The sequence below is a fragment of the Crinia signifera genome, chromosome 1 (assembly GCF_055691185.1).
Source record: "Crinia signifera chromosome 1, ASM5569118v1, whole genome shotgun sequence".
Lineage (NCBI taxonomy): Eukaryota > Metazoa > Chordata > Amphibia > Anura > Myobatrachidae > Crinia > Crinia signifera.
This window is the reverse complement of record NC_139217.1, coordinates 13241862-13266150: the sequence shown is the minus strand read 5'-3', so window position 1 is coordinate 13266150 and position 24289 is coordinate 13241862. Positions and strand designations below refer to the sequence as shown.

General features: G+C 49.3%; 2 protein-coding genes across 3 annotated transcripts; one reads left to right on the top strand and one right to left on the bottom strand.

The window, feature by feature from the left end:
• Positions 1-352: 352 nt before the first annotated feature.
• MRPS21 (mitochondrial ribosomal protein S21) lies at positions 353-13057 on the bottom strand. Its single transcript, XM_083179140.1, has 3 exons — positions 12905-13057; positions 2786-2876; positions 353-823 (listed from the first exon to the last, which is right to left on the bottom strand). Exons 2-3 carry the CDS (start codon positions 2866-2868, stop codon positions 643-645), a joined length of 264 nt encoding a protein of 87 aa, XP_083035266.1. The 5' UTR covers positions 2869-2876; positions 12905-13057; the 3' UTR covers positions 353-642.
• A 94-nt stretch (positions 13058-13151) lies between these two features.
• On the top strand, positions 13152-19727 carry MRPS26 (mitochondrial ribosomal protein S26). Of its 2 annotated transcripts, none has more exons than XM_083179129.1 (5): positions 13152-13278; positions 15746-16003; positions 16670-16816; positions 17661-17784; positions 19184-19727. In XM_083179129.1, exons 2-5 carry the CDS (start codon positions 15798-15800, stop codon positions 19310-19312), a joined length of 606 nt encoding a protein of 201 aa, XP_083035255.1. In that variant the 5' UTR covers positions 13152-13278; positions 15746-15797; the 3' UTR covers positions 19313-19727. The 2 variants fall into 2 exon arrangements, with proteins under 2 accessions (XP_083035255.1, XP_083035247.1); XM_083179121.1 differs by having other exon boundaries at positions 13235-13359.
• The last annotated feature ends 4562 nt before the right edge of the window (positions 19728-24289 follow it).

Here is a 24289-nt window from a genome sequence, read left to right as displayed (position 1 = left end):
GAAGCAACCAGAGCCTGCAGCCAGGACATGGCATCCATCCCGGAATAGAAGCAACTAGAGCCTGCAGCGAAAACATAGCATCCATCCCGGGATAGAAGCAACCACCAGGACATGGCATCTTCTGAACTTCACTGTCTTTCCACCCTGGAGCTTTTTGTGTGGTCCAAAGAGACTGAAATCAGTTGGTGCCAGGTCAGGGCCATAAGTCGGATGGTCCAGCACCTCCAAATGGTATTGCTGGAAAAACCCAATGATCACCCTGTACACCCAGATTCAAGCACTAAGATTTATACATGTTGATTTCGTTGTTAGAAGTCACACTCACTACAAGAATGGCACATCTACAAATAAATACACAATGACATGGTTTTATTCTATCATCTGCACAACTTAGCAGTTAGTGAGCTGAGGTCACATCACTAGAGCAGAATGACATCACACCCTAGTATGACATCAGCCGGAGGTCACATCACACCCTAGTGCAGCATGACATCAGCCAAAAGGTCACGTCACTAATGCATGACATCAGCCTGAGGTCACGTGCAGCAGTGAGCAGTGGACCAGGAATGAAGGCAGCTATCCAGTGGCACAGGTGGCACAGTACATGAAGACGCTCCTAGCTGTATCACAGTGCTGTGTGTTCTAACATCCAGGCCAGGGGTCCTGCCGGTTCTTCCGGCTTAGGAAGGAGATCTTCCGTGCCATCTCCGAGTTATAGATGCGCTTACACGTCTCATATTTTATCCTCCTTTTCTTGACACAGGGCTTCTCATAGTAACGTCTCTGCTTGACTTCTTCTATGATCCCATCAGTGGTAAGGATCCTGTGTGTAAGACAGATATGATCAGCCTATTACAGCTGATCTCCACGATAGCATACGTCACAGGACCTATAGTACAATACATTATATATAGGGCCAGTGACTTCCCGTAACTATAGCACTAACCCCGCAGGAGGGTGTGGGATATGGTCCTGAAAGTCATTAGTCCGACGTCGGGATCCCGACTGGCCGGACTCAGACAGCGGGGCAAGCGAGACAAAGCCCCTTGCAGCCAACTATTCTATTCTCCCTCTATGGGAGTCAGGGTATTGACTGTCAGGATCCCGACGTCGGGGTAATGACTGTTGCGATCCCGACTGTCGGAAAAGTGTCCGGCACCACCGCAGGACACCCCTCTCCTGGCCACAGATGGGACGCTCCCTGAAACCATTCATCTGGCTGTGTGACTAGCTTTCCTCTAACTATTCATGTCACTGGCATGGAGGAGACTACATAGACGGCATTCCGTTACCCTGAGAGAGGGCTGGGGGCCCCCACAGAGCGATACAGATTCCCCCTAGCCCTCTGGGACAGGGTTAATACATTCCCATTCTACTGTATGAGACGTACTGCGTGTGTGGGTCCCTGCTGTCATAGCTCAGTGCTGCATATACATCTGCATAAGGACTACGTTCCTTATTGCATAGTGCCCCGGAGCGGACACCCAGGGTGAGATTTAATAGGAAGAGATATTCAAAAAGTGAGAGATTTGTTAAGAAATTTCCAGGTTTTTTTTTAAAGCGGCAATCATTTACACAGCAAAATTAGTTTGATTTTGCAGTGTAAATGATTGCCGGTGTAAAAAAAACTTCTTACCAAATCTCTAACTTTCTGAATCTCTCATCTTATTAAATTTCACCCCCAGCATTGTTACACTGTATGACTGGGATCCCAGTCCTCAGCACGGAGTACTTAGTCCTACAGCCTGGGGGAGTGCTGTTTGCTCCCCGGTTTAGGTGCCCCTGGTATTATTGTGCACAGATGCACTGCAAAAACCTTCGAGAGGGCCAGATGTGATGTACGGCTACAGCTGGGTATTACTGGTAGGAGAGTGCTGTGTGCACCTCGGTCTATGTGCCCCTGGTATTACTGCGCACAGATGCACTGCAGAAGCCTGCGAGGAGGCCAGATGTGATGTATGGCTACAGCTGGGTATTACTGGTAGGAGAGTGCTGTGTGCGCCCCGGTTTATGTGCCCCTGGTATTATTGTGCACAGATGCACTGCAGAAGCCTGCGAGGAGGCCAGATGTGATGTACGGCTACAGCTGGGTATTACTGGTAGGAGTGCTGTGTGCGCCCCGGTCTATGTGCCCCTGGTATTACTGCGCACAGATGCACTGCAGAAGCCTGCAAGGAGTTCACTACATATCGTACTATGTATGATTTTTGTATGTGACAAATAAAATTTGAATTGAATGGAGTTCCTGGCCGCACGGGATACAGCGGATGGACGCTGCGGTAGGTATATGTCCTACACTAATACCCCTTTCACACTGACATTTCTTGGGGTAATTGAACATGAACGCGCAACAACCTGGGAAATTGGTCAGTGTGAAAAGGTCCTGAAAGATTGTCCCAAGTCCAATATTTGGGATTTCACCATGGGTCTTGAACGGGGCTGGACCCAGAACAGTCACAGGACCAGTGTGAATGGGTAAAGGCACCGCTTGGAGATGCTGCCGCCCTGGCCCTGCTTCCTGATTATGCCACCAGCCAACTTTATGCCGGGTCGGGTGGCTAGTGTAAGAGCGATTGCCAGCCGGGTCGCACCCGGGATTTTGTACCCCGACTTGCAAGCGCTTTCCAGTGTGAATGGGGTATTACATCATCCGCTCATTATTCTGCTGTACAACACTAGGTAACGTTAGAAGCCAGTGCTAATGGATAGAATTAGCCTGAGGTGCCCATTACCCTGTCTTAGGAAGTATAAGATACCCCAGACATGGCAGGGTAACACACATTACCTGTTCAGCGCCTTGTAAGCTGCATCCACATTCCCATTCTGTACCAGCACTGTCCGGGCGATAAATCTCAGATGGTTCGCCATCGCTGACACTGGGGAAACACAAGTAATGTCACCAGCCTTACTGTACAAGCTCCAGCACTGCTGACACTGGGGAAACACATGTAATGTCACTGGTCTTACTGTACGAGCCCCAGCACTGCTGACACTGGGGAAACACAAGAAATGTCACCAGCCTTAATGTACAGGCTCCAGCACTGCTGACACTGGGGAAACACATGTAATGTCACGAGCCTTACTGTACGAGCTCCAGCACTGCTGACACTGGGGAAACATGTAAGGTCACTGGTCTTACTGTACAAGCCCCAGCACTGCTGACACTGGGGAAACACAAGTAATGTCACCAGCCTTAATGTACAGGCTCCAGCACTGCTGACACTGGGGAAACACATGTAATGTCACCAGCCTTACTGTACGAGCTCCAGCACTGCTGACACTGGGGAAACACAAGTAATGTCATCGGCAGTGGCGTGCGGTGGGGTGAGGCAGGTGAGGCACAGCCTTTCCTGTCATACTAGCGTATATGCCGGCATTTTAAATTGATAAAGTATGTAAAAAATTCAAAACTATGGAGTAAAAAGTCTATGGCAGGTGAGGCAGTGCCTCACCTGGCTACCTTTTCTGCATATCTCTTATCAAAAGTCATCGAATCTCCAGCAGTGTATACTGCTGCACATGTGTATAATGCTGGTATGTACCCAATGGCTCATATATTGTGTGCCTATCTGGCTCTGGTACTTAACAGGGACTCTTGAGCAATTTACCTCACCGCACGTCCCTGGTCACCGGCCTTACTGTACAGGCTCCAGCACTGCTGACACTGGGGAAACACATGTAATGTCACCATCCTTACTGTATGAGCTCCAGCACTGCTGACACCGGGGAAACACATGTAATGTCACCGGTCACTACTGACACTGGGGAAACACATGTAATGTCACTGGTCTTACTGTACGAGCTCCAACACTGCTGACACTGGGGAAACACATGTAAGGTCACCGGCCTTACTGTAGGTGCTCCAGCACTGCTAATACTGGGGAAACACATGTAATGTCACCAGCCTTACTGTACAGGCTCCAGCACTGCTGACACTGGGGAAACACATGTAATGTCACCATCCTTACTGTACGAGCTCCAGCACTGCTGACACTGGGGAAACACATGTAAGGTCACCGGCCTTACTGTACACACTGCTGACACTGGGGAAACATGTAATGTCACCAGTCTTACTGTACAAGCACTGCTGAAAGCATTCACAACCACTGTGTAACATATGGAGGAATAGCGTACGCCAGGGTCAACTGCAGAGCGGTCTGTCGACAGAGGAGGGAGGCACTGAAGCCTAGTACACTGACAGCAGAGCAGGACATGTGCTGAGTATCAGACGTCTCACAGGCCAGGCTTTACATAAACAACAGCATATAGACTTGACACAAAAAATCCTGAAAACATGACGTGTTGGTGGCACTGAAGCATTAAGGCTGGGGACCCCTGATACAGATTACTCAGGGTAAATTTACTAAAACTTCTAATAACAAAAAATATTGGCCATAGCAACCAATAACATTCTGTCTATCATGGTCTTGGATGCAATAGAGAAAACAGGATTGTGGTAGTCACCTTTAAATCCATTTCTATGAATCCACAGGGGACAATGGAATGTAGGGTATAGAAGTATAGTAACTGGGAGCGAGCACATTAAATAATTTGGGTAGTGTGTCAGCTCCTCCCCTCTATACAACTACCCCCGCAACTCTTAGTAAACCGTGCTGAGGAGAACTCGAAATTCAAGAGAGGAGCAAAGAGACACAGACAGGTGTAACCAGAACAATGACATGGAAACTGAACAAAAGCACAACCGCAGGGACAAACCCATCCCCCAGACAAGACAGGAAGAACTGCGCTGGCATCCAGTGTCCCCTGTGGCCACATGGGAATGTGCGTCTGATGTCCAAGGACACCAAAAACACGTCCTGCTCCAAATCTGAAATCACGGAGCGTAGGGTTTCCATTTTTAAAGCTTTCAAATATGGGTTGAGATCCTACATATTAAGAATGGCCCGTACCAGACCACCCGGGTTTGGTACCATGAAAAGGCTGAAGTAATACCTGCGAGTACTGGGATCAATACTCCTGCCAGAAGCTGTTTTGCCCCAGCCTCCTTCAGATCAACACACTTGTCATCCAAAAAAACACCTCGGAGGTGGAGGAAAATAAAAATCTAGGGTACTTGTTTCCTTAGAACGGCGCCCAATTTCACTACGTACGGTACAGTAGTGAAATTGCATCGCATTCTGTTTTTGCATGGCATGCAATGCGATTTTCCTATGTAATTTATTCACTGCTCTCTGGCAGTGAATAAATTACATATATCGCATCCGATATAAAATTGGATGCGCTCGCATCAGATATTGGATCCAGTTTTACAGGGTGCAAAGGCATTTTATGTTCTATACAATTAGATGCATACAATGTCATTTATTAATGTGATTTAGGTCCCCCACTATCCGCACCACCCCGAAGCGTGGCGAGCGCAGCGAGCCCCGTGAGGGGCGGCGGAACACGTCCTCCTGACCTTTTGATACCCCCACGTCGGCGTGGAGTTTATTTTATATAATGTGGCGAGCGCAGCGAGCCACCGAGCCCGAAGCTGCGCTCGCCACACTATAGAAAATCAATTCCACTCCAACGTGGATAGTGGGGGTATGAAAAGGTTGGGAGGACGCGTTCTGCCGCCGCTCGCCACGCTTCGGGGTGGCGTGGATAGTGGGGCCTAAATCACATTAATAAATTACATTGTATGTCATTTAATTGTATAGTACATTAAATGCCATCGCAGCCTGTAACATTGGATCTGCTATCGGATACAATATCGGATGCGATGTATGTAATTTATTCACTTCCAGAGAGCAGTGAATAAATTAGATAGGAAAATCGCATCGCATGCCATGCAAAAATGGCATGCGATGCGATTTTCTTACACAGAATAGCCCACTAAGCGATTTGCTTAGTGGGCGCCGTTCTGGGAAACAAGTACCAAATGCAGCTTGTACCTGTGAACGATAAAATCTTGTACCCACGCATCCTGGCAGGATTGTGTCCAGCTAGCGCGATACACCTGCAGATGGGTTCGCACCCTGGGCTTTGTGGCGGACTTAGGGTCCTGTTGTGAAGCTGTTGGCATGGCTCAACCACTGGAATCCACGAGAAGGTGCTAAACTACCACTGGAACGACCTCTAAGCCGGCCCCAGGACCGAAAGGATGCACCTGAAAAGGAGCATCTAGGGGCAGGAGAAGGAAGAAAAGCAGAATCACCCCCCAGTTGCCTGAGATATCCACTTATCCAATTCCTCTCCAAAAATTACTGTTCCAGAAAACGGTAACGCCTCTACACCCTTCTTGTATTCAGCATCTTCCTGTCTGGAAGTCAGAGTACAGACATCTTTAGAAGCCTCCCCTAAGTAAGCTGCTGACTCTTGTATATGTTCAGCCAGGTAAATAAGCTCTTCAACCGACCTTCCACCAATTGAGATGCCTCAACAGCCTTGTACACCCAGCAACCAAGTAGATTAGCGAGAAGGATTGGCACTGGTTTGACGTAATCAATTGAAATTTACTATACCTAAATAATCGAAAAAACCAACATAATTACTGCTTGTTAGAAAAGATTTTTTGCAGTGTTAGGTTGGTGGTGCTCCCAAAAGGATGTTCAGTGATTAGACTGAAAAAAAAAACAGCAACCAACCACAGCTGGACGCAGTCACTCCTTTTACCATATAAATGGATTTCAAGGTACTGTGAAGCTTTCTGTCAGCAACCTCCTTCAAAGAGGTGGCTCTTGGTACAGGAAGTACTGTCCGCTTAGCCAAGCGAGATACAGAAGAGTCCACCGAAGGAGGAGCTTCACAAAACGTTCTGCTACCAGAAGCAAGAGGATAAGTCCTCTAGTACTTCTAACTCAAAAACACAGAAATCCTTTAATCCACCTCAAGCCCGCAGAAATATTAATGATATTAATTTTCAAGTACTCTCCTCCTCACTGCAACAACAGCTTGCTCCTATTTCTGCATTCACTACTCCTGAAATGGCGGTATCACACCTAAACCTAACCCTCAAAACAGCCCTGGATGAAGTGGCTCCAGTTACCCACCACACTCCACGTAGGCCTAGACGCCAACCGTGGCACTCTAAATTAACGAGACACCTACAAAATATCTCACGCAAAGCTGAGCGTAAATGGCGTAAATCTCACAGTCCAATGGATTTCTTTACATATAAGAATATCTACCAGTACTATAGTTATGCCCTGGAAACTGCCAAACAAACATATTTCCAAACTCTGATTTCTGCTCAAGCTTCTAACCCAAAACGTCTTTTTAATACATTTAAATCCCTTCTCAACCCTCCCTCACCCAAGCCACCAACCACTATCCATGCACAAGATCTTGCTTCCTACTTCAGGGATAAGATTGACAAGATCAGAGATGAATTGGTATGCTCCAACTCAGTTGGTGATATGCTCAATTCCATACCTGAGCCCTCTGAAGCATTTGCTTCATTTGATCCCACAAATGAAGATGAAGTATCTTCACTTTTCTCTGCCTCCCACTCTACTACCTCTCCTCTTGACCCTATACCCTCGCAAATAAGTAAATCTCTGTCTCCTGTGCTCATTCCAATGTTAACTAAAATCTGTAACCTCTCTTTCTCTACTGGTGTCTTTCCTTCATTGTTAAAACAAGCAGTTATTACTCCGATTCTGAAAAAACAGAATTCTGATCCAAGCTCTCTCTCAAACTACCGTCCCATTTCTCAACTTCCATGCACCTCCAAACTACTTGAAAGACTTGCTTATACCCGCCTCACACACTTTCTTAACTCGCACAACTTAATGGACCCGCATCAGTCAGGCTTTCGTGCCCAACACTCCACAGAGACAGCACTGACTAAAGTTGTGAATGATCTGGTCACTGCTAAGTCTAAAGGCCACTACTCACTACTAATTCTTCTAGATCTCTCTGCTGCTTTTGACACTGTTGACCACACACTTCTCATACAAACACTACAATCCATAGGTCTTAAAGACACAGCCCTCTCTTGGTTCTCATCCTACCTCTCTAACCGCTCCTTTAGTGTTCGTTTCTCTGATTCTACCTCCTCTTCGCTACCTCTTTCAGTTGGTACCTCAGGGTTCAGTTTTAGGTCCCCTGCTTTTCTCAATCTATACCTCATCTCTTGGCAAACTAATCAGCTCCTTTGGATTTCAGTATCATCTGTATGCGGATGATACTCAGCTCTACCTATCCTCCCCGGACCTGTCCCCATCTGTATTGAGCCGTGTCTCTGAATGCCTTTCTGCTGTTTCATCCTGGATGTCATCTCGCCACCTCAAACTTAATATCTCAAAAACAGAATTAATTATATTTCCGCCAATAAATAGTAGTTACCAACCTGATATCTCTATCGCTGTTGAGAAGATGACAATCACTCCTACCTCTCAAGCTCGCTGCCTAGGTGTTATCCTTGACTCAGAACTTTCCTTTGTACCCCACATTCAATCTGTCTCAAAATCATGCCACATGCACCTAAAAAACATATTTAAAATTCGCCCTTACCTTACACAAGACACTGCAAAAACTCTAATCCATGCTCTCATCATCTCACGCATTGATTATTGCAATAGTCTCCTTATTGGCCTTCCCCAATACAGACTCTCACCACTACAGTCCATTATGAATGCAGCTGCAAGGCTAATCTTCCTAGCCAGACGTTCATCGTCTGCAAAGCTACTCTGTCAGTCACTTCATTGGTTACCTGTATTCTACCGTATTCAATACAAAATTCTTTTACTTACACACAAAGCCATAAACCAAACTACACCAACATACATATCTTCTCTTATCTCAAAATATCATCCAACACGACCTCTACGCTCCTCCCAAGATCTGCGTCTCTCATCCACACTCATTACTCGCTCCCATTCCCGACTGCAGGACTTTCTTCGGGCTGCACCCACTCTGTGGAATGCCCTCCCAAGCACAATAAGACTCTCCTCCAGTCTCCAAACCTATAAGCGTTCCCTTAAAACTCATCTCTTCAGGCAAGCTTATCAAATTCCAGAACCAGTCATAGAACCTTGCGTTCTGGTGGAATCGATGTAATAAAGAATACAGTATCTATCCTTATGTATCAATGCCTATTTCCCTATAGATTGTAAGCTTGCGAGCAGGGCCCTCCTACATTTTGACTGTCTGTAAATACCCTATTTTGTTGTATCACTGTCTGCTATTGTAAAGCGCAACGGAATATGCTGCGCTATATAAGAAACTGTTAATAAATAAATAAATAAATACAGTTATATAAACGGGAAACGGTTACAAAAGGAAAATATTGGCCCACTAAAAAATAAGCAGGGTCCCCTGGTAATAGAAGGAAAAGAGAAAGCGTAATTATTCAATTAATTTTTTGCTTCGGTATTTACATGGGAAGAATCTTCAGAAGATCTCCCCAGGTTAAAAGCTATCCGGGCCAGGAGATTTGTTACTATTTAGGTTCTGTAATCTATTTGTGACTATTTCCTCACTCAAACATACAGTTTGGGAGCAATCAAGAGCCGAGCATTTAATCTGTGGGAGATCTTCTGAATATTCTTCCCGTGTAAATACCGAAGCAAAAAATTGCTAAAAGGATACTAGGATACTAAAAGAATTGAGGGTACTTGTGTATTATCACGGCGCCCGATTTTACTACGTACGCAAATGTAGTGAAATCGCATTGCATGCCATTATTGTATTATTGAAGCGTGGCGAGCGCAGCGTATTATGTTAATTGTATTACGCGTCTGCTCGCCACGCTTCAGGCTCGTTGGCTCGCTGCGCTCGCCACACTATATAAAATCAACTCCACGCCGATGTGGATAGTGGGGAAAAGGTCGGCCGGACGCGCTGCGCTCGCCACGCTTCGAGATGACGTGGATAGTGGTGGAGGGGGGGCCTAAATAAATGACATTATATGTCATTTAATTGTATAGCACATTAAATGCCATTATTATATGTCAAATTGGAAACGATATCTGATCGCATCGCATGCCATACAATAATGGCATGCAATGCGATTTTTTATCAAATCCGATTTTTGTAATGTATTCACTGACAGAGCAGTGAATACATTACATAGGAAAATCGCATCGCATTCCCTACAATAACGGCATGCGATGCGATTTCACTACCCTGAATAGCCCACTACGCAAATGCCGTAGTGAGCGCCGTGATAATACACTAGTACTGAATTAAATTCTGTTATAGCACTACCATAATATCTGATATTAGAGGAATCAATAAACTCGGAGATGGTACCAAGGGACTGGCACATAGCTAACGTAGTACCAATATGAAAGAAAGGTAGCAAAACTAACCCTGAAAATTATAGACCGGTCAGCCTTACATCCATTGTGGGGAAAATATAAGAAGGAATAATAAGAGATAGTATCCAAAATGTCTTAGAACAGGAGAAGGTGATAAGTAAGGCTCAGTATGGGTTTGTCAAAAATAGATTATGTCAGACTAATTTTATTCACTTCTATGAGGAAGTCAGTAGGGGGCTGGACTTAGGGAAATCTGTTGATGTAATACTGCTTGAATTCGCTAAAACTTTTGACACGGTGCCTTATAAAAGGTTATTAATAAAACTAGGCAATTTAGGGTTAGGAGATAAAAAAATTATTGGATTAAAAACTGGTTGCACAATCGGAAACAGACAGTGGTGGTAAATGGCATACATTCCAGCTGGGGTAAGGTCCAAAGTGGAGTCCCGCAAGGTTCAATATTGAGACCCCCCTTGTTTAATACATTCATTAAGGATATTGGAAGTGACATAGTGAGTAAAACTGCAATATTTGCAGAGGACACAAAATTGAGTAAGAAAATTAACTCAGAAGAGGATGTGGAAACACTACAAAGTAATAATAATAATAATAATGATATTTATATAGCACTTTTCTCCCAATAGGACTCAAAGTGCTTCACACATTGTCTTTACAGCTCGAAATACAAAACAAGCTTAACAGTAGATGTCAGTGAAATGCTTGAGTAAATAAGTATGTCTTTAGTCTATTTTTAAAGGATTCTATAGTGGGCGCTTCTCGCACTGTGCGAGGAAGAGAGTTCCACAGAGTTGGAGCAGCAAAGTTGAAAGCTCGACCCCCAGATGAATTCAGGGAGATTCTGGGTACTGTTAGTAGTCCTTCTTCAGTGGATCGTAGTAATCGAGTGGGACAGTAAGGGATCACCAGCTGTTGCAGGTACCTTGGGCCCTGGTCATGTAGGGCTTTGAAAGTGAGTAAGCCAATCTTGAAAACGATTCGCCATTTTACAGGTAGCCAGTGAAGGGCGTAGAGAAAGTGAGGTAATTAAACTGGAAAGGTGGGCGGAAAGGTGGAAAATGCAATTTAACGTTGATAAATGTGAAGTAATTCATTACTGGAATAAAAATAAACAAGCAACTTGTAGGCTAAATGCTGTAGAGAAGGACTTGGGGGTCACCATAGATTAAACATTTGGTAATAGTGCACAGTGCTCAAGTGCAGCAGCAAAAGCAAACCGGACTCTGGCATGCATTAAAAGGAGTATGGATGCCAATGTGATAGTGCCTCTTTACAAGGCATTGGTGAGACCACACTTGGAATGTTGTGTTCAGTTCTGGGCACCGCACCTTAAAAAGGATATAAATGAATTGGAACAGGTACAGAGAAGGGCGACTAGTAAAAGGTCTTAAATCACTAGAATACAAAGATGGGTTAACAAGGCTGAATATGTTTTCACTGGAGAAATGGAGGTTGATATGACTACTATGTCCAAATACAGGATTAGGAATCGTATGGAACTGGGAGATGATTGGTCAGTAACAGGCCTATACTTAGGACATGCGGCATGTACTGAGGCTCGAGGAAAAGAAATTCCATACTGAATTAAGAAGAGGATTCTTCACCATTAGAGCAGTAACATTATGGAACTCATTGTCGGTGGGGTGATTACAGCAACTACTATTAATTAATTTATATCAAAACTGGATGCATTATTGGCCACTAAGGGAATCCTATAGATATGAATTAGTCAAGTCAGTAGTTCAGGGTTGCCTACCCTCCCAGACTGGCCGGGAGGGTCCCGGAAATCGGGTCCCCCTCCCGGCGCCCCGGAAAGGTGGGCAATCCTCCCGGATTCTGTCTCACCCTCCTGATCTCCCCAGCAGTTGCCCAGCCGCATAGTTGTTGAATCACCGCATTTTGCGGCTATTCACCGGAAGGGGTGGGGCTAAATATGCAAATAGCCCAGTTTAGCCCTGCCCCTTCACGAGGTATATAGTGCGGGGGGGGGGGGGGGGTTATAGAGCGCAGGACAGCCCGGGGGGGTATATGGTGCAGGGTAGCCCAGGCAGGGGGTATAGAGCGCAGGACAGCCCAGGGGGGTAGGGTATTTGGTGCAGGGTAGCCCAGGCAGGGGGTATAGAGCGCAGGACAGCCCAGGAAGGGGGGGGGTATATGGTGCAGGATGGCCCAGGTATAGAGCGCAGGACAGCCCGGGACGGGGGGGGGGGGTATATGGTGCAGGGTAGCCCAGGCAGGGGGTATAGAGCGCAGGACAGCCCAGGGGGGGGAGGGTATATGGTGCAGGGTAGCCCAGGCAGGGGGTATAGAGCGCAGGACAGCCCAGGGGGGGAGGGTATATGGTGCAGGGTAGCCCAGGCAGGGGGTATAGAGCGCAGGATAGCCCAGGGGGGGGGAGGGTATATGGTGCAGGGTAGCCCAGGCAGGGGGTATAGAGCGCAGGACAGCCCAGGGAGGGGGGGGGGGGTATATGGTGCAGGGTAGCCCAGGCAGGGGGTATAGAGCGCAGGACAGCCCAGGGGGGGGGGGGGGTATATGGTGCAGGGTTGCCCAGGCAGGGGGTATAGAGCGCAGGACAGCCCAGGGAGGGGGTATATGGTGCAGGGTAGCCCAGGCAGGGGGTATAGAGCGCAGGACAGCCCAGGCGGGGGGTATTGAGCAGTACAGCCCTCACTTACCAGCCCTCAGCTGTCACTAGGCACACACACCATGCTCCGGCTTGCGCCTCAGAAACTGTTCACGATGGGACAAGGTCACGGGGAATAACCGTCCAATCATAGAGCTTTTTTGCGTTGACGTCACCGGGAATGGACAGCACAATGTGTCGCTGTGACAGGAGGCCGCCATGTTGTTGGAGGGAAACAGGCGGCAATGAGTCGGGAGTAACAGGAGAAAGGCGGACACGGTACAATCCCACGGCCAATGAGAGATTGGGGGCGTGGTAATCAGATGCCGCCTTCAGGCGTCCCGACGGCAATATCCGGCCACGTGATTATATGCAGCGCGCTGATTGGCCAATTCATCACCAGGTTTCCTGCACCGCTACAACAAGGTCAGCAGCAGCAGCAGCAGCAGCAGCAGCAATATGGCGGCCTCCTAGTGCCTGGAGTGTGACAGGGGAGAGGAGGCAGCGGTGTGTGATCATCTATATCTCTGTATCTCACTCGTCCTTTATCTGTGTCTATCCATCTATGTATCCTGCTGTAGTATGTGCTGTGTGTATGTGAGATGGGAAGCACAGGGCAGGACCAGCACCAGTGGTACTGTGTGTAAGTTTGGATAAGAGGGGGTCTGTGAGTTTGGTCTATATATTATATTCTGATTGCTGCTAGCATCTGTAAGCTGTACCCAAAGAGCCAGTATCATTTGCCTTTATGACGAATGCTTCTGAAATTCCTGCGAAAAACAGTCATGGAAAAAGCGCAATCCCTGTATCCCTGTGGTCTCTTCCTCCAGCCATGCTGTCTGTCACAGAATAGTACTACATATTACATTGTGCCGGAGCTGACAGCTGGATACAGCAGTGTCCTCCCTGTCACATAACAGTGTGTCTGTGATTTATATAAATAAGGAGATTCCTTCTTCTCCAATCCGACACACAGCGACGCAGGGGAGGCCGTAGTGGGCATTACACGGTGTGGCCACAAAGTGCTCCGTCACACCAGGGGTAGAGAACACAACATCCTATGTGAGTGGCCGTGTACAGTTTGCTGCCGGATGTCTCGGCCTTTTACAGCAGAACACATTTCTCGTGTGGCAGGTGTACCTGTAATATTACTACGTGTGTCTGCTGTGTGTGGCGGGTGTATCTGTGATATTACTACGTGTCTCTGCTGTGTGTGGCGGGTGTACCTGTGATATTACCACGTGTCTCTGCTGTGCGTGGCGGGTGTACCTGTGTGATATTACTACGTGTCTCTGCTGTATGTGGCGGGTGTACCTGTGTGATATTACTACGTGTCTATGCTGTGTGTGGCGGGTGTACCTGTGTGATATTACTACGTGTCTCTGCTGTGTGTGGCGGGTGTACCTGTGATATTACCCCGTGTCTCTGCTGTGTGTGGCGGGTGTACCTGTGTGATATTACCCCGTGTCTCTGCTGTGTGTGGCGGGTGTACCTGTGTGATATTACTACGTGTCTCTGCTGTGTGTGGCGGGTGTACCTGTGTGATATTACTACGCGTCTCTGCTGTGTGTGGTGGGTGTACCTGTGATATTACTACGTGTCTCTGCTGTGTGTGTGGCGGGTGTACCTGTGATATTACTACGTGTCTCTGCTGTGTGTGTGGCGGGTGTACCTGTGTGATATTACCCTGTGTGTGGCGGGTGTACCTGTGATATTACTACGTGTCTCTGCTGTGTGTGGCGGGTGTACCTGTGATATTACTACGCGTCTCTGCTGTGTGTGGCGGGTGTACCTGTGATATTGCTACGCGTCTCTGCTGTGTGTGGCGGGTGTACCTGTGTGATATTACCCCGTGTCTCTGCTGTGTGTGGCGGGTGTACCTGTGATATTACCACGTGTCTCTGCTGTGTGTGGCGGGTGTACCTGTGTGATATTACCCCGTGTCTCTGCTGTGTGTGGTGGGTGTACCTGTGTGATATTGCTACGCGTCTCTTCTGTGTGTGGCGGGTGTACCTGTGATATTGCCACGCGTCTCTGCTGTATGTGGCGGGTGAACCTGTGTGATATTACTACGTGTCTCTGCTGTGTGTGGCGGGTGTACCTGTGTGACATTACCCTGTGTCTCTGCTGTGTGTGGCGGGTGTACCTGTGTGATATTGCTATGCGTCTCTGCTGTGTGTGGCGGGTGTACCTGTGTGATATTGCTACGTGTCTCTGCTGTGTGTGGCGGGTGTACCTGTGTGATATTGCTACGTGTCTCTGCTGTGTGTGGCGGGTGTACCTGTGTGATATTGCTACGTGTCTCTGCTGTGTGTGGCGGGTGTACCTGTGTGATATTGCTACGCGTCTCTTCTGTGTGTGGCGGGTGTACCTGTGATATTGCCACGTGTCTCTGCTGTGTGTGGCGGGTGTACCTGTGATTATTACTAAACGTCTCTGCTGTGTGTGGTGGGTGTACCTGTCTGATATTACTACGCGTCTCTGCTGTGTTTGGTGGGTGTACCTGTGATATTACTACGCGTCTCTGCTGTGTGTGGCGGGTGTACCTGTGTGATATTGCTACGCGTCTCTGCTGTGTGTGGCGGGTGTACCTGTGTGATATTGCCACGTGTCTCTGTTGTGTGTGGCGGGTGTACCTGTGTGATATTACCACGTGTCTCTGTTGTGTGTGGCGGGTGTACCTGTGATATTACTACGTGTCTCTGCTGTGTGTGGCGGGTGTACCTGTGATATTACCACGTGTCTCTGCTGTGTGTGGCGGGTGTACCTGTGTGATATTACTACGTGTCTCTGCTGTGTGTGGCGGGTGTACCTGTGATATTTATTACACACTGCGTATTTTGCTGAATGTTTTCAGTATTTGACCATAATAATACTTTGTTTGTATCTGCAGGTTCCGCGCTGTATACATATACATTACCTTCTCATTGTGAGCCGGTATCATTATGCTCCAGCTCCCTCGCACCCCTCTCCTCATCCGTGTCTCCTGCATCCCATGTATAACGTCATCCCGAGGCCGGAAGTCTCGGACTGATCCACCCGCAAAGTCCAAGCTCTCTCGTATCCACTATCCCCCTATGGTCGATGTGGAGGAGCTGATCAATGTGCGACAGCGGTATCAGGCGTACACCAGCATAATATCCGCCCTGAGGTACAGGTTATACGCATACGCCCAGAGTGGGGAGGAGAGGTAGTGATAGTTGGATACTCCCAGGCTAGGGACACAGGGGGGGGGGGGGGGGGGTATAGTGATAGTTGGATACTCCCAGGCCAGGGACACAGGGGGGGGGGGGGTGTGGGGTGGGGTGGTATAGTGATAGTTGGATACTCCCAGGCTAGGGACACTAGGGGGGGGGGGGGGGGTATAGTGATAGTTGGATACACCCAGGCTAGGGACATGGGGGGGGGGGGTATAGTGATGGTTGGATACACCCAGGCTAGGGATATGGGGGGAGGGGTATAGTGATAGTTGGATACTCCCAGGCTCGGACTGACTACCCACATGTACCCAAGTGGCAGGATGACTGTATAACGCAGGGATGTAACATGTTGGCGCTGTAGGTGCTCAGTCCCTGAATTTGTGTCCCTCATGTACAGTTATGTCTGAGCTATATCTCTGCATACACAGACAGTGAGAGATGTTGGCGTTCCCCATTGGGTGTATTAGATTTCCCATGATTCCCGTGTGCTTCCTTGTATTTGTGTCCCTCATGTACAGTTATGTCTGAGCTATATATCTGCATACACAGACAGTGAGAGATGTTGGAGTTCCCCATTGGGTGTATTAGATTTCCCATGTGCTTCCTTGTGACCGCAGGGCGGAGTTTAAGGAGGAGATGTTGCGGTCTCGGTATGAGCAGCAGGTTGGGGCATTTGCAGAGAAGCGGATTCAGCAGGAGCGGGATGAGCACCTGGCTCTCATGGCCTGGAATGCGGAGGAGAACAACCGGGCCCTACGCCGGAGGTGAGCCACGGAGGACGTGCTGGTCCCACGTCTGCCCTGTCTATAGACCTCTCCATTGGTGGCGGCAGCGGCTCCATGCTAGGTGCTGAGTCCGTGTATCCTACACCAGAACACCGTCCATCTGCCCCATGCACCCATGGCACAATGGCCTCTGCGCCCTGCATGGACCATGCGGGGTAATCGGTCCTTAGCGAGTGGGATGTCGGTCGGTGCTGGGGCTTATTGCAGCCCTTACATTTCCCTTCTGGCTATGTCCAGGGGTCACATTTGTTGTGTGGTCCTGTGAATGAGGGCAGCACAGATCCTCTGCACAAGCTGGGGGCTCGTTACCTCAGTGGTCCTCCCCGTCTGGCTCCTGGGCTATGATGTCGTGGAGCTGGGAGGGGGAGGAGCTACTATCTTCGTCTCTTACGGTCCCTAAAGCAACCCCATGGTCCCCCAGATGGACTTTCATCTTGAACACCTGAGCGATTAAACTGGGTGTTTAGTTCCCCATGCACTGGTGCAATTTTGGCTGATTTCACCCATTTCTGACAGATCAGGCCGAGATATCGGCCAAAATTGCATGTGCATAACATCCGATCCGATGTGCGGCCCTGTGCGCATCACATAGGGAGTTGGAATCTGCTGACTCCAGCCTGTGCTGCGAAGGCGGCCATGGGGCAGGCTGGAGTCAGAATGGCTTTGGGTGAAGTTGTTTACAGACTGTTAATACGGCGGAAGTAGTTGGGGTAGCTCCCTGCCCGGCATTGTGCTGTTATATCATGGTCATATATCTATAATACACCGCACCACTGACCCCTCTACCACACTGTGCACCTGACTTACTGTGTCCCTCCTGCAGGCTGGAGCGCCTACGGCTGGAGGGTACAGCCTATCACAGGCAGAAGGAAGAAGTCAACCGACTTCATGACGAAGCTGAGCGGAGTCAGATCGAGGAGCGAGAGAAAGAGATACAAATGCTGCAGGTAACGCCTCTTGCCCTTGTTCCCTGTATATGGCTGCTCCACCCTGAACATTGTATTGTCATTATTACTCAAGGTAATAAGAGGGTATGGGGGAAGAGCGGGGTTAATAATCCGCACACAATTGTTTGTAATCCTTTTTGTTTTGGAGGACCACCTATATTGATGATAAGTTGGCAGGGGTGCTATCCGGGCAAACTATGTCAGTAATACTCATCAGGCTGTAGGGAGAGGTAGTGTTCCTGCTATGCTGTTTTAGCGGGGAGCTGCGCCCTGCCCAATTTTTTTAAAGGGCAAAATGCGCCCTGCCCCGCTAGCGCCGTCCCGCTAAAACAGCCTGGTGCCTGCCCCGAGTATTCAATGTTTTTTTTTCTCTATGTGCAGCGAATGCTGTTTAGGATTTGCTGCACATTCGCAGGGTTCAGGAGGGCTGCCTGTCACCCTATTCAATGCAGCAGGGGCTCGCTGTCCCTGCTGGCGAATTTTAACGCCGCAGGGAGCCAGGGGATGGAGGCAGGCAGGGAGATGTAAGCCTCCCCCCCCCCCTCCCTAGAAGGAACACTAAAGAGGGATATACAGGAATCCCTATCTATGTTGGCAGTAGCTGTAACGCCGGTCATGCCACTGGTGAGCAGACCTGTTACATACATGCTGTAGGGAGAGGGATATGCAGGGATCCCTATCCATGCTGGCAGTAGCTGTAATGCTAGTCCTCATGGTGTGGGACTAATTGTCCTACCTTAGTGTGATGTAACAATGTATCACGGTGTAGGACGTACTGTACTGCTGAAGTCTCACATGTGACTGTCTCTGTGTCTGTCCTGCCTGGGTGTGATGTAACAATGTATCACGGTGTGGGGCTGATCTGGGTGTGATGTAACAATGTTTCACAGTGTGGGACGTACTGTACTGCTGAAGTCTCACATGTGACTGTCTCTGTGTCTGTCCTGCCTGGGTGTGATGTAACAATGTATCACGGTGTGGGGCTGATCTGGGTGTGATGTAACAATGTATCACAGTGTAGGACGTACTGTACTGCTGGTGTCTCATATGTGACTGTCTCTGTGTCTGTCCTGCCTGGGTGTGATGTAACAATGTATCACGGTGTGGGGCTGATCTGGGTGTGATGTAACAATGTATCACGGTGTAGGACGTACTGTACTGCTGGTGTCTCATATGTGACTGTCTCTGTGTCTGTCCTGCCTGGGTGTGATGTAACAATGTAGGACGTACTGTACTGCTGGTGTCTCATATGTGACTGTCTCTGTCCTGCCTGGGTGTGATGTAACAATGTAGGACGTACTGTACTGCTGGTGTCTCATATGTGACTGTCTCTGTCCTGTCTGGGTGTGATGTAACAATGTATCACAGTGTGGGACTGATTGTTGCTTTGCCCCTTCAGGAACTCTCGAAGACCTTCATCAATCCTGAGAACCTGACTGAGAGGATTGAGGCCGCTCTGGATAATCCTACATCGTATAACTTCTGCCTGGACCGACAGGGGAGGATTCTGCGCCAGGGAGCGTCTTAATATCATGTGACCCAGACGCGTCTGCATCCTCCCACAGCCCCACGGAGGGAGACAGCGGACAACGTGAGGGGACGGAGCAGATCCACCACAGACCGACCCTCCTATACGTCTGTTCTATAGGGGATGCTTCTGAGGGTTGCACTGAACGCTGAGCTGTTGTTAGTGCTGGCTTATGTTGGTGACACCACTCCCTGTAATGCCAGCTGTGACCAGGCGCTACACAGGGGGCAGACCTGCTTATGTAACAGCCATGGTGGGGGGGCCTAATATCCTGCAGTCCCGTGTACTGTACAGAGACCCAGTGTAAGCCCCTCTCTGTGTCCTCACATAGCTGTCATCCCTGTATGTAACAGTGACCGTGCCAGTCATTACCCACAAGTGATTCAACCGCCAATAAATTCCTGCACCACCGTTACTGTGCACACTACTTGTACGTGCGGAGGGGATACTGTGTTTGTGTGTCTGATGCTGTGTGTACGTGCAGAGGGGATCCTGTGTGATACTGTGTGAGGTGTGTGTGTGTACGTACGTACGTGCGGAGGGGATCCTGTGTGATGGTGTGTGTGTGTGTGTGTCTGATGCTGTGTGAGGGGTGTGTGAGCTGTGTGGGGGGGATGCTGTGTGTCTAATTGTGAGTGTGTGTGTGTGTATACTTCCCGTGCCAGCGCATCACTGCACGGATGTAAGAGGACGTATCTGTACTAATGAAGAATTTGTGGGGGAGGGCTCCCGGGGCACAGGCAGCCCCCCCCCTCCCTAGAAGGAACACTAAAGAGGGATATACAGGAATCCCTATCTATGTTGGCAGTAGCTGTAACGCCGGTCATGCCACTGGTGAGCAGACCTGTTACATACATGCTGTAGGGAGAGGGATATGCAGGGATCCCTATCCATGCTGGCAGTAGCTGTAATGCTAGTCCTCATGGTGTGGGACTAATTGTCCTACCTTAGTGTGATGTAACAATGTTTCACAGTGTGGGACGTACTGTACTGCTGAAGTCTCACATGTGACTGTCTCTGTGTCTGTCCTGCCTGGGTGTGATGTAACAATGTATCACGGTGTGGGATGTACTGTACTGCTGGTGTCTCATGGGACTGTCTCTGTGTAACCGCTCTGTGTCTGTCCTGCCTGGGTGTGATGTAACAATGTATCACGGTGTGGGGCTGATCTGGGTGTGATGTAACAATGTATCACGATGTAGGACGTACTGTACTGCTGGTGTCTCATATGTGACTGTCTCTGTGTCTGTCCTGCCTGGGTGTGATGTAACAATGTATCACGGTGTGGGGATGATCTGTCCTGTCTGGGTGTGATGTAGCAATGTATCACGGTGTGGGGCTGATCTGGGTGTGATGTAACAATGTATCACGGTGTAGGACGTACTGTACTGCTGGTGTCTCATATGTGACTGTCTCTGTGTCTGTCCTGCCTGGGTGTGAGGGGATCCTGTGTGATACTGTGTGAGGTGTGAGGTGTGTGTGTGTGTGTGTGTGTGTACGTACGTACGTACGGGATCCTGTGTGATCCTGTGTGATACTGTGTTTGTGTGTGTGTGTGTGTGTGTGTGTGTGTGTACGTGCGGAGGGGATCCTGTGTGATGCTGTGTGTGTGTGTGTCTGATGCTGTGTGAGGGGTGTGTGTGCTGTGTGGGGGGGATGCTGTGTGTCTAATTGTGAGTGTGTGTGTGTGTGTATGTATACTTCCCGTGCCAGTGCATCACTGCACGGATGTAAGAGGACGTATCTGTACTAATGAAGTCACCTGTGCTCAAGCATAGATGGCAGTAAAACCCTCACTGTTAATGTGCTTGTAGGGTGGTAGTTTGCTGCCTCACCCGCACAGAAACATACACACTTAGGGTGTGATTCTGCCCGATGCTGAGACCTACGACATGGGGCGGATCACCGTGTCATGTGACCATGATAGCAGGAGGTGGCTGCTGCTGCATCACCATACCGCGCTATCACTGCCGCTACCATGGACAGCGCGCACCTGGATGGACCCCATTATGGCCCTGATTCTGGTCTCCTCGCTACTCTGCGCAGGGGAGCGCATCAACATTTATGCGTATGTGCATCCGCTTGGTGCATGGGCGTTCCCATGGAAATTCGGTGGGCGCGGTCAGCTGCCCACCCGCTTCCTGTACAGGGACCTGCAGGTCTAAGACCCCAGAGAGGTGTCTTAGATCTGCGAGCGATGTAGAAATTCTCCGATGGTCTGGGACCATGGAATGATTGTTCCCCTGCACACCAGGCTGTGAATGGATATTTAGGCTGTACATCCAGTGACATGCGTGCTGGGAAATCGGCGTCGGGCGGTTTTTAGAGGATCCACCAGAGTCGCCCCTCTATGTATAACGACCTCGGAGCACAGCCATCCGGACGGCCAGCAGTGTTGGAGCAGATGAGTTCCGCCATCAGTCAGGAATTGATCTGTGTACTGTACATTGTGCCGTCGCCTCTCTATGTATAACGACCTCGGAGCACAGCCATCCGGACGGCCAGCAGTGTTGGAGCAAATGAGTTCCGCCATCAGTCAGGAATTGATCTGTGCGCTGTACATTGTGCCGTCGCCCCCCTATGTATAACGACCTCGGAGCACAGCTATCCGGACGGCCAGCAGTGTTGGAGCAGATGAGTTCCGCCATCAGTCAGGAATTGATCTGTGCGCTGTACATTGTGCCGTCGCCCCTCTATGTATAACGACCTCGGAGCACAGCCATCCGGACATCCAGCAGTGTTGGAGCAGATGAGTTCCGCCATCAGTCAGGAATTGATCTGTGCGCTGTACATTGTGCCGTCGCCCCCCTATGTATAACGACCTCGGAGCACAGCCAGCCGGACGGCCAGCAGTGTTGGAGCAGATGAGTTCCGCCATCAGTCAGGAATTGATCTGTGCGCTGTACATTGTGCCGTCGCCCCTCTATGTATAACGACCTCGGAGCACAGCCATCCGGACGGCCAGCAGTGTTGGAGCAGATGAGTTCCGCCATCAGTCAGGAATTGATCTGTGCGCTGTACATTGTGCCGTCGCCCCTCTATGTATAACGACCTCGAACCACAGCCATCCGGACATCCAGCAGTGTTGGAGCAGATGAGTTCCGCCATCAGTCAGGAATTGATCTGTGCGCTGTACATTGTGCCGTTGCCCCTCTATGTATAACGACCTCGGAGCACAGCCATCCGGACGGCCAGCAGTGTTGGAGCAGATGAGTTCCGCCATCAGTCAGGAATTGATCTGTGCACTGTACATTGTGCCGTCGCCCCTCTATGTATAACGACCTCGGAGCACAGCCATCCGGACGGCCAGCAGTGTTGGAGCAGATGAGTTCCGCCATCAGTCAGGAATTGATCTGTGCACTGTACATTGTGCCGTCGCCCCTCTATGTATAACGACCTCGGAGCACAGCCATCCGGACGGCCAGCAGTGTTGGAGCAGATGAGTTCCGCCATCAGTCAGGAATTGATCTGTGCGCTGTACATTGTGCCGTCGCCCCTCTATGTATAACGACCTCGGAGCACAGCTATCCGGACGGCCAGCAGTGTTGGAGCAGATGAGTTCCGCCATCAGTCAGGAATTGATCTGTGCGCTGTACATTGTGCCGTCGCCCCTCTATGTATAACGACCTCGGACCACAGCCATCCGGACATCCAGCAGTGTTGGAGCAGATGAGTTCCGCCATCAGTCAGGAATTGATCTGTGCGCTGTACATTGTGCCGTCGCCCCTCTATGTATAACGACCTCGGAGCACAGCCATCCGGACGGCCAGCAGTGTTGGAGCAGATGAGTTCCGCCATCAGTCAGGAATTGATCTGTGCGCTGTACATTGTGCCGTCGCCCCTCTATGTATAACGACCTCGGACCACAGCCATCCGGACATCCAGCAGTGTTGGAGCAGATGAGTTCCGCTATCAGTCAGGAATTGATCTGTGCACTGTACATTGTGCCGTAGCCCCTCTATGTATAACGACCTCGGAGCACAGCCATCCGGACGGCCAGCAGTGTTGGAGCAGATGAGTTCCACCATCCGTCAGGAATTGATCTGTGCGCTGTACATTGTGCCGTCGCCCCTCTATGTTTAACTACCTCGGACCACAGCCATCCGGACGTCCAGCAGTGTTGGAGCAGATGAGTTCCGCCATCAGTCAGGAATTGATCTGTGCGCTGTACATTGTGCCGTCGCCCCTCTATGTATAACGACCTCGGAGCACAGCCATCCGGACGGCCAGCAGTGTTGGAGCAGATGAGTTCCGCCATCAGTCAGGAATTGATCTGTGCACTGTACATTGTGCCGTCGCCCCTCTATGTATAACGACCTCGGAGCACAGCCATCCGGACAGCCAGCAGTGTTGGAGCAGATGAGTTCTGCTATCAGTCAGGAATTGATCTGTGCGCTGTACATTGTGCCGTCGCCCCTCTATGTATAACGACCTCGGAGCACAGCCATCCGGACGGCCAGCAGTGTTGGAGCAGATGAGTTCCGCCATCAGTCAGGAATTGATCTGTGCGCTGTACATTTATAAAAGCTCAATATATTGGATGGTGTGAGGGAGAATTAAGATTCCTCCATGTCAGTTTAATTATTTATCGTGGATGCCCAGCAGTGCATGTTTTCCAGATAATCTCATTTGAGGTCTAGTGTGTCCTTTTATACCATGGCCCCTCTGAGTAGTCCTGGCGGCTTATTCACATAAAGAACTGGAGGAGACCAAGCTGCACTTCCAATGTAAGAAACTGAATTTTTGGGCTAGCAGGAACCTTAAGCCCCAACTGTCCCAAGTCACCTGGCGCTTTCCTTCCTGTATTGTGTATATTTATATGTATACGTTGGTGAACACTACCCACATAGGCGGCTAAGGAAAGGACAAAGATGTGTGTACAATGCACTGCTGGGTTTGTGTAGAGCAGGCCCTCCAGCTGTTGTGAAACTACATATCCCAGCATGCCTGGCCATAGTTTTACTTCCCCATTAGCAA

What these genes read in the sequence shown, in the direction of transcription:
- MRPS21 (XM_083179140.1), bottom strand. Translation starts at nt 2,868, where the DNA reads ATGGCGAACCATCTGAGATTTATCGCCCGGACAGTGCTGGTACAGAAT. An exon ending in GCTTACAAGGCGCTGAACAG is followed by an intron (nt 824 to 2,785) that starts GTAATGTGTGTT and finishes TCTTACACACAG; the next exon opens with GATCCTTACCACTGATGGGA.
- MRPS26 (XM_083179129.1), top strand. Translation starts at nt 15,798, where the DNA reads ATGCTCCAGCTCCCTCGCACCCCTCTCCTCATCCGTGTCTCCTGCATC. An exon ending in AGCATAATATCCGCCCTGAG is followed by an intron (nt 16,004 to 16,669) that starts GTACAGGTTATA and finishes TTGTGACCGCAG; the next exon opens with GGCGGAGTTTAAGGAGGAGA. An exon ending in AAGAGATACAAATGCTGCAG is followed by an intron (nt 17,785 to 19,183) that starts GTAACGCCTCTT and finishes TTGCCCCTTCAG; the next exon opens with GAACTCTCGAAGACCTTCAT.